This window comes from Macrotis lagotis, chromosome 1 (genome assembly GCF_037893015.1).
Source record: "Macrotis lagotis isolate mMagLag1 chromosome 1, bilby.v1.9.chrom.fasta, whole genome shotgun sequence".
NCBI classification, from domain to species: Eukaryota; Metazoa; Chordata; class Mammalia; order Peramelemorphia; family Peramelidae; genus Macrotis; species Macrotis lagotis.
In genome coordinates this window covers 758,142,485-758,153,032 of record NC_133658.1, presented here as the reverse complement: position 1 = coordinate 758,153,032, position 10,548 = coordinate 758,142,485, and the positions used below count along the sequence as shown (strand labels likewise).

At 34.6% G+C, this 10,548-nt stretch overlaps 1 protein-coding gene across 2 annotated transcripts; it reads right to left on the bottom strand.

Annotated features, from left to right (window-relative positions):
- Nucleotides 1–3,227: 3,227 nt before the first annotated feature.
- LOC141487850 (olfactory receptor 8B8-like) lies at nt 3,228–9,662 on the bottom strand. Of its 2 annotated transcripts, XM_074187432.1 has the most exons (2): nt 9,652–9,662; nt 3,228–4,149 (listed from the first exon to the last, which is right to left on the bottom strand). In XM_074187432.1, exons 1-2 carry the CDS (start codon nt 9,660–9,662, stop codon nt 3,228–3,230), a joined length of 933 nt encoding a protein of 310 aa, XP_074043533.1. The 2 variants fall into 2 exon arrangements, with proteins under 2 accessions (XP_074043533.1, XP_074043523.1); XM_074187422.1 differs by lacking the exon at nt 9,652–9,662 and having other exon boundaries at nt 3,228–4,160.
- Between the last annotated feature and the right edge of the window lie 886 nt (nt 9,663–10,548).

The following is a 10,548-nucleotide window of genomic DNA, read 5'->3' as shown; positions in this document are numbered from 1 at the left end:
TGTGCCCCACAATGCTTCATTCTCCTTACTTTTTTGACATAATTGAAAGCTCTGTAATTCCTCCATTTCTCTACAATGACTCCAAAATTTTCCCTCATTCTCATCCTCTATATCAAGTCACCACTAGAAAAATAATCTTATGGTCACCATGTACTCTCCACTGTCTTTTGGTTGACTCTTTCGAAGAATGTTTCATGACTCACATACAGTATCACCAAAATAATATTGCTGTTAAAAACAAAGCCTCTATTTTGGAGAGAATCTTGGGGAAAAATAAAAGAACTATGAGATTTTCCAATAGAAATCTGGTCTATTTGCCTCTCCTCTAATTCTAGGTCCAACTCATTGAAAACTATCTGTGAAAATTACATTACTAGGAAATTAAAAGGATCAAAGACTTCACCAATTAAGAAAAAAACAAATCACCCTCCTGACAAGGACATAATCTTACCAGGTCTTAGAACAATACATTATGACTGAAGCTGCAGTATCCCACTCTGTTTGAGATGGTGTCCGAGATAGTAAGCCATGGCAAAGGAAAATCCCACGCACAGTTTGAGAATAGTACATCACACCACAGAAAGAGAGAGAAGTTTCAAATAAGACTTTGATTGTACCAGTCTTTTGCAATTCCTTATGGGAATTTTTTTAAAAAATATATATGGTGAAAGGAAGTTCTAGGGCAACTGCAATCTGTATGCAACAAAAGTTCTTTGTTTTTATATATCCCAAAGCCTAAAACAAAGCATCCCCTTGTCTAAGGATAGAAAAAAGAGAGTAAGCTTAACAGGTATGCTTCATGTAGACAGCTTTTGGTTTTTCTTCCATTTCTGGTCTAAGATATGTGTGGTCTTGGAGGAGAACAATCCATTGTGAACACTTTTACTCACCACAATTAAGACATAAGAAAAGAAAGACTGAAGACCCCATACAATAATATATTCTGATGAGTCAATGACAGACATAAGGGAAAGGCATAATGTACAGCTGCTACACACCATATCCCAATTGTAATTGGCCTCTCTGCCTCCATTCACAGTACTCTCTCTTGCCATATACTCTTCCCAGAGAGAGAAAGAGAGGGGCTGGTCGGATTGATGCTACATTAGCCCTATTCCTACTGTCTGACTCCCCTAAATACCATAACAGAAATACCAGTGCAATCAGCTGCCACTCAATTTGGCTGCTTCCAGCAGCTCATGTCTGGGTAGCATCCCATGAGAATGTCCCATCTGCAGCGCAAGACACCATCTGCTCTCTCTGTGCCCCACAGTGCCCCATTCTCCTTACTTTTCTGACACTATTGAAAGCTCTGTAATTTCCCCATTTCTCTGTAAATCTCCAAAATTTTCCCTCTTTCCCACCCTACATATCAAGTCACCACTAGAAAGATATGAATGAATGAGCATCTAAAAGTGTAATAGTGTATATGAATTTTCATTTTGCCCTAATGTTTGTGAGAACTATTGAACCTTCTTAGATCACAAAATCTTGCAGTTAATTATCTAATTCCATATCCTTGGCAATTTGTCCTAATTACTCCCTCCTTCAATCATATATGCTGAATAGGATTGGAACATCACCAGTTTGAGAGCTTTACCTGCTGATTTTCATTTGAGGTACAAGATCTTCTGTTGGACAAATGAAGGACATACAGGGAGGAGGGACTGTAAGATAGAGGCACCAGTTTAGAGGAAGGATATGATAAGTACCCATTCTTATCCCTAGAACATACCTTTGCAGTAGCTGAAGTGGTGGTTACTGAGTTCAATGGAAACATTTTATTGAGAGCCTGCTCTTTCATTACCAAAGTCCACCTGAACCTTCCCTGAACCCCTTCTCCTCTAACTGCATTTGCTTTCCATCCTTTGTTCCTGTACCAATTCGTCAGTCAAGTTCCCTGCTTGCTCCTCTATAGAAATTCTTCCAAGAGTTATTAAAATTGGAAACTGTGAACAACTTAAGACCTGGAATAAATCTTTCAACAAGAATTTATTAAAGCACTTACTATATGCCTGCCAACTATGCTAGGTGCAGAAGATACAAAGATAAAAAACACCCCTTCCCTAAAAGGACTTACAGAATAAACAAAATAAATACATGACAAATGGAGGGAAGGAGACACTAGCAGCTGGAAGGATCAGGTACTTTGCTTTCCATTGGGCATGTAAATACAAAGTATGAAACCATCCCTACTCACAAGGAGTTTCCATCCTAATGGGAGAGGCAAATATAAGCGATAATGAGACATTTATACTATTATAATAAGGCAGTTAGGTGATGCAGTTAATATAGTACAGGTCCTAGAGTTAGGAAAACTGATCTCCCTGAGAGTTCAAATTTGACCTCAGACTCCTACTGTCTGTGTGATCTGGAAAGTCCCTTAACTCTGTTTGCCTCAGTTTCCTAAAATGAACTACAGTTTCTTTTCTAAGAAACCCCCAAATGGAGTCACAAAGAACCAGATATAATTGAAAAACAACCACAAATGAACTAAGATAATGTTTGTATAAGTGGAGAGAAAGGATCAGTTGTAAAAGATGTGTAGGAAGGAACAACAAGATTTGGCAAATGATTTGACATAAGGTGAGAGAGAATAAGGAGTTGAGGTTAATGCCAAGCTTACAAACCTAAGAAACAGAAAGGAGGGTGGAGTCTTCAACAAATAGAAAGAAACCCAAAGGAAAATTTCTTCCAAAAGTTTGCGATTTTTTTTCCATGAACCTCTTTCTAGAGTTGCATGCAATTTTTGTGACTAGAATAAGAATTCAATCCATCAGGGAAGCACATTTTTGAGAAACCTTTTCACAATATATGAATTTAATTTGAGCAGCATGGTAGTGTGGTGGATACAGTACCACTCCTGGAGTCAGGAAGACCCAAATTCAAATCTGAATTCCGACACTCACTTAAACCTCTTTGCCTCAGTTTCTTCAACTGTAAAATGTGGATAATAATGGCACCTACCTCCCGAAACTGTTGTGAGAATCAAATGAGATATTATTTGTAAAGTTCTTAGCACAGTCTCTGGCATATAGTAAATGCTATATAAATGTTAACTATTATTATTATTTATTATTACTGATTTCTTAGGCAGAGAGAGAGAGACTGATGTTCCCTTCCTCTGTAAAGGAAAAGCATTTAGACTAAGAGATCCCCACATAAAATTTCCTGCAAGGAAAATGGAACCTTAAGTCCATTTCTTGACACTATAATTATGGTATTGTTCAGAATCTTCTTCTGCTCAGGATTTTCCTCATGGCCAATTTGACATCCTTGTTCCTCAGGCTGTAAATCAGGGGGTTTAACATTGGCACCACAATGGTATAGAACACAGAGGACACTTTCCCTTGGCTCATGGACAGAAGAGAAGAAGGTTTGAGGTACATGAAAGCCCCAGACCCAAAGAAGAGAGAAACAGCAATTATGTGGGAGCTGCAGGTGCTAAAGGCTTTGGACCTTCCTTCTGTGGAGTTGATGTGGAGGATGTTAGAGAGAATTAAAGCATAAGAGACAAAGATGGTAACAGAGGGGACTCCAATATCAATGCCCACAACAATGAAAACAACCAACTCGTTGACATTGGTGCTGGTGCAGGAGAGCTCCAGAAGAGGAAGTATGTCACACATATAGTGATTAATGATGTTGTTCCTGCAAAAGGATAATCTCAGCATACTTCCTGTGTGGGGCATGGCACCAGAAAATCCCATCACATAGGCACTGAATGCTAGTAGAGAACAGACTTGATAGGACATAGTGATGTTGTAAAGCAGTGGTTTACAGATAGCAACATAACGATCATATGCCATGGCTGACAGAAGGAAGGACTCTGAAACTACAAAGAAGCAGAAGAAAAAAAGTTGAGCCATGCATCCTGAATAGGAGATAATATTTTTCTCTGACATGAAATTCACAAGCATCTTAGGGATAATAGAAGAGGAGTAACAAAGATCTACAAAGGATAAATTGAAGAGGAAATAGTACATAGGGGTATGGAGATGAGAATTAAGACCAATCAAAATGATCAAGCCTAGGTTCCCTACCACAGTCACCACATAGATTCCAAGGAACAGGAAGAAGAGAGGGAGCTGGAGCTCTGGTTGGGCTGTTAAACCCACAAGGATAAACTCAGACACTGAGGTGTCATTTCTTGTTCTCATTATCCCCAAAGAATAATCTGTAGAGACAGGAGAAAAGAATCACATTAAAGGGCTGCCTAGTTCTCTCTCACTCTATTGAACATTGACAAGAAGGGAAATCAAAGTTTTACTGGAGTCAGCTTGAACTAGCTCACCAGAACTGATTTTAAAAGTTTCAGTGTGTGCTGAGCGAGATGAGCAGAACCAGAAGAATATTATACACCCTAAAAGCAACATGGGAGTGATGATCAACCTTAATGGACTTGCTCATACCAACAGGGTAACAATCGGGCACAATTTGGGGATATCTGTGATGGAGAATGTCATCTGTATCCAGAGAAAGAATTGTGGAGTTTGAACAAAGACCAAAGACTATTACCTCTAATTTTAAAAAAATATTGTCTTATTATATAATTCTGCTATATCTCATACTATATGTGTTTTCCTTAAGGATATGATTTCTCTCTCATCATATTCAACTTAGATCAATGCATACTATGGGAATGATGTAAAGATTAACAAACTGCTTCCTGTTGGGGGGAAGCAAGATTGGGGAAAAAATTGTAAAACTCAAAATTTTAAATTTAAATTTAAAATCAAAAAAAGAGAGATAGAAGGAGAAACTCTGTTTAGAGTAACTGTAGACAACAGAAAATACTTGAGGATCTACCACCTAAGACAAACTCAGAAACCATATGAATACAATTACAAAATATTTTTCATACAGATAAAGTCAGAACTAAATAATTGGGAAAGTGTCAATTGCTCATGATTAGGCTAAGTTTATATAATAAAAATGACAATTCGAGTCAAAAAAAGTTTCAGTGTGAACATTTGCACATCAGAAATGGGCAAGTACTAGAAATTAAGATTGGATTCATTATCTTGTTCATTGTTTGGACTTAAGAAAATAGAGAAAATGTTAATAAAGCGGATTAAACTTTAAAGTATATCCTCTTTATTTTTTCCAAAGTTGTTAAATTTATACCAGCATACTACTGCTCAGAACCCATCCCCTGCCCCAAGGTTTTCTATGACTCCCACCAAGATATCCAGTGACTCTAATTGTTTTCTGTAAATTTTTTATGAGGCAAATTATTTAAAAATGGAAATAAGCCTGAATAAGACTTTAAGATGATAGTTCAGTAATTGAAGAGACAATACCCTTCCATTCCAGCTCCTGTTAAACGGTAAGATTCTACCCAGAGTTTATCACCTCTCTTGTATTTGACTCTACTAAAGTGGGGCCCAAATGTCATGGTCCCATTTTGGAGAGGAAAAAAAATATATCTGAGTTGATCACTGAGCAAAACAACATGGAAGTCAAAAAGGGAAGCTTGACTATGTCTCCATAGAAGTCTTCAGAGCTTGACCTACCGTGACCCATGAAATAGTACCTTCTAACCAGCTCCTCCTGGCTTTTCTCAGCACCCTAGGATCTCACAGAATGGGTTTGGAGGAGAAAGTAGGAGAACTGAATCTGAAACTCACTTTACTTCTATCTGAAGAAATAAGCACTGGGCTTTTACTCACAGAGTCCCAGAGTAAAAATTGTTTTGTTGAGATTGACAGAATATTATCCACTGTTTCTGGCTGAGTTTTCTAGACCATGAACCTCAGTCAAGCAGTTCTGGAAAAAATTCTGACAGAATAGCTATAATTTTAAACAAGGCAAAGGTATGGAAGGTCCTCTCTAGCTTTAGAAACCAAAACAAAACTAGTCATCTCCCTAGAACCAACAATTGATAGGATGCAAAGAAATTTAATTGGAATATAAAGATCTCAGAGACTTCAAAAATACATTAACAAACACTCCCTAAGGATATCTAAAGTAGAGGGAATAGAGATTACTGATGGCATTTACACTCTGGATGAAGCTCCTTTGAGATTTAACTTTGAACACAAACTTTTTACTGCACAACAAGATTGCATATCCCCCAGTGAATAAGAGGTGAAAACATCCTTTGTGCCCCTCTTCCTTTTTCTCATAAGACTATATAACTGACTAAAATTAGTTTAATCCTTATAGGAGTTCCTTATACTTACTCCATTCTCAGTACATTTCTCTATGACTGTTAGAGAAAATAGAAATAAGGAAAAAATATAAAAGTGACAGATAAAGGTTCTGTCTTAGCTGGGTTCCCAGGAGTATAGCAGGAAGTATGTATATCCTATATTGGCAATATGGTAGAGAATCCAGGGCCTGCTCCTGCTCAGATTTTTTTTTAAATGTATTCTTCTCACTCCCATTTAAACATGAAAGTCTCTGGTGACTTTGAGAAAAGTTAGAATGTCTCTCTATTCCATAGTTTTAGATCTTACATATTTCATCAAAAAAACTAAACAAATATTCAAATTGGAAATGTAAATCCATTCCAGAATAGAGGTGAGCAAATCTGATCTGCAGATCACACACTTTTTGCTCCTACCATATATTTCAATAAAATTGGTAAGAAACTCTCAAGACTAATATTTAAGGAATTATAGAATTCCAGAATCAGAGCTTTAGAAATCTCATGCAGTCACTGTCCATTGCATGAAACCATTCAAAAATATCTACAGCAAGTGGTCATTCCAGGTTCTGCTCAAAGACTTCCAGGGATGAGGAGTTCACTACATTAAACAAACACATTCTATTTTTAGATGGTTCTATTCATTAAAAATTCTTTCCTTATGTATGGAGCCAAAATCTATCTTTCTACAACTTCTACACTTTGTTCTGCCCTCTGAAAACATGGGGAAAAAATCTAATTCTTTTTCCATATAACTTCCCAAGTTCTGATTAACTTGATCATGACTTACTTTTCTCTTTCCCCTCTCTCTCTACTGTCCCAATTAACAATACTTATATTATCAAAGCTAAATATTGTCTATTCCTTCAGCTAATATTTCTATAACATGACTTTAAGTGACATTTTTTGAAAAAAAATGCAGCTTGTTCAGATAATACATAAACCAACAAGAAAGCCAGTTCTGATCAGCATGAACACCAATTCATACAGAATAAGATGACAAATAGAAGTTTATCTCTAGGGAATAGGGAATATGAATTTTAGGCCTTATATTGTTATACATCTATAAAATGGTACAATATAGTAAATGGAATACTGTTTGAAGTCAGGAAGACCTGAGTTCAAATTTGACTTTAAGTTAATTATTGGCTATATTAACTATCATTATTATTATTATTATTATTATTATTATTATTATCATCATCATTAAGCTTGACATTACTGACAAGGCCTATGAGTTGAATAGGATAGAACTAGCTACCTTAAAAGAGAATGATATGAAAAATATTTCCCCTGGGAAATTTTTCTCCTACTCTTGTTGTTATATATCTTGATTGCTATTATTGCATTTTAATTTTGGTTCTGTTTAATTTTTTTTAGGTTTTTTTAAGGCAAATGGGGTTAAGTGACTTGCCCAAGGCCACACAGCTAGGTAATTATTAAGTGTTTGAGACCAGATTTGAACCCAGGTACTCCGGACTCCGGGGCTGGTGCTTTATCCACTATGCACCACCTAGCCACCCCTAATTTTGATATTTTGTAAACAATCTCAAAGAAAATATTTCAATATACAAGAAAGAAAAACAAAGAGGATTGTATAAAAATCTGAACTTCTACTACAATTTATTTCTTAAAATAATCATGACCTTGGGCAAGTCACTTAGCCCCATTGCCTTATCAAAAAAATAGCATATATACACAGATATATAGATGTATTACATGTAACAAAGTAATAACAAAACTGTCCTGTGTTCTCTTTAGCACTTTTTTGTTTTCTTCTGAGTATACTGAAACCTATTTATGGATGCTCTTTTTTGCATAATTATTACTATGAATAATCTACCATAATCCCAGGTAAAAGCTCTCTTTTTTTAAGAAATGTATATAATCCAGTAAAAATAAATTACTATATTGGTCATTTTGGAGAATATATATACATATCCTGCTAATGTTACTAGTTACCCACATCTTCTAAGTTGAACTAACTTCATTTATCTCCCTTACTGAGTTCAAAAGAAGATAAAATATTCAAATATCATTTAACAAAGGAATGATCTTGGTTATAACATATAAATGTGTTTGTAGACTATTGCTTCTTTTGTAGGTGCAAGATATAAAGAATATCTTGGCTAAGTAAGAAAAAGCAGAGTACTGAACTACTTCCTCACTATCACCAATGGAAGACTCCAGGGGAATATTGTGGTTGGTGTACTATGGCAGTAAAAAAGAAAGGATAAGTGGTGATGATTATTATTAATTGTTAATATATTGTCTCTCCTTCAGTGACAAAATAGGGTTATATATTTTCTGTAATTCTCTGTTCAAATTAAATTCTTTCTATATGACTTTATTTATTTGTTCCTTCAATTATGTATGTTGTAAAATGTATTTTCAACATGCAAAATATGATCCTAGACATAAAGTAGATAGAAAGATGAATAATGAATAATCCCTTTCTTCAAGGAGCTTTCAATGAAGCTGAAAAGAAAAGAAAAACAAGAATCACATGATAACTAAGAATGATACTTCTATATTATGTTCAAGATATATGTAATATTGACAAAAATATGTAAGAACAATAGCCATTCTCCAATAAATGAAGTCAATAGACATGAAGAGGTAGTTTATGACTGAAGAAAACAAACCAGCAACAATAATGATTGTTTTATATATATAAAATATATTTGAAGAGAAAAAATTTCAAATCAATAAAAAAAGTAATGAAAAAATAAAACAATGTGGGGATTCTATTATCTACACCAAAAAGATTACAAAAGATGAAAATGGACATCATTCAAAGGGTTCTGGAAAGATAGGAACATTAATTCATTGTAAGGGATTGATTCAACAATTATCAAAAACAAATTGAAACTGTAACCCAAACATCACTAAATTGCATATATATATATATATATATATATATATATATATATATATATATATATATATATATATATATATCCATATCCTTTAATCCAGCAAACTATTCCTAGGGATATATACCCAAAGAGATAGACAGAGGGGATTCACTTATATGTACAAAAAATTCTAGTAATACTTTTTGTCATAGCAAAAAAACTAGAAACTAAGGAAGGAATGCCAATCAGCAGGGAAATACCTGAACTAATTGTAATTGAATGTAATGGATTATTATCATACCATAAGAAAAAAACACATAGGACAAATCTGGAGAAACTTATGAACTGATGCCAAGTAAAGTGAACTTTTATTCCCCAACTTATTAATCAAAGGTTTCAAAGAAAGAGATCTAATTTATCCACATCCAAATTAGAAAAATGTTGCAAATCACTAATAGCTATAGGATGACAAACCAAAGCAACCCTGAGGTTTCATCTCATAGCCATAATATTTTAAAGGATGGAAGCAGGTAAAATAACATATTTGAATAGGCAATTGGAAAAGAAAAAAGGTTCATTGATATAATGTAGGTAGAGTTATGGATTAATGCAAAAATTATGGAAAACAATTTGGAACTATACCCCAAAATCATTAAACTATGAGACCTAATTATTATTGAGACCCAATTATTGAGACCATTATTAGGACTACTCCCCAAAAGATGACAAAGAAAGGGGAAATGATCCAAAAGTAAAGAAAATATTTATAGTAGCTCTTTTTGTGGTGAAAAGTAATTTACAAACCAGGAAGGGATGACAAGGCAAAACAGTGCTTACCCATTGCAGAATGGTTGTACAATTTGTGATATATGAATACAATTGGATGGTCTCAAAGAAACCTGGGAAGCCTTATTAGAACTGATGAGCAGAGAAATAAGCAGAACTGGGAGGACAAATAATACAGTAACAACAATATTGTAAAGACAATAAAAAGACTTGACATATAAAATAACTCTGATCAATATGATGACCAACCATCATTTCAAAGGAATGATGATGAAGCATGCTACTCATCTGTTTATGAAAAGGATAAATCCAGGTGCAAAATGAGAGATACATTTTAACATAGACAACATGAGAAACATGAAAAACATTTTTTCAGCTGAGGAAGGAAGTGAGGAGGAAAAATGCTATTTTTCATTGAAAATTTAAATTAAAGAAATCATGAATCAATGAAGGAAGTGTAAATCTGGAAAACAAACATTATCACAGGAAATCTAAGTATTAGAGGATTCACCTAAGAGATGATGGTTGCAGAAATGAGAATGGATAAGAGAGAAAAAGCAAAGATACCAAAAAACAAAAAGGACAGAGTTAATGTCCTCAAAAAAAACCAAATAGTTTTCTGGAACCCATTTAGTATTATGTAAAATTTGCAACTCCCTCATTCCATGTTCCTCCATAATCAGAAACTGATCACTACAAATTAAAAGTTCAGTCAAATTTTAATTGCAAGACTTTTGGGATATGGGAATTTAT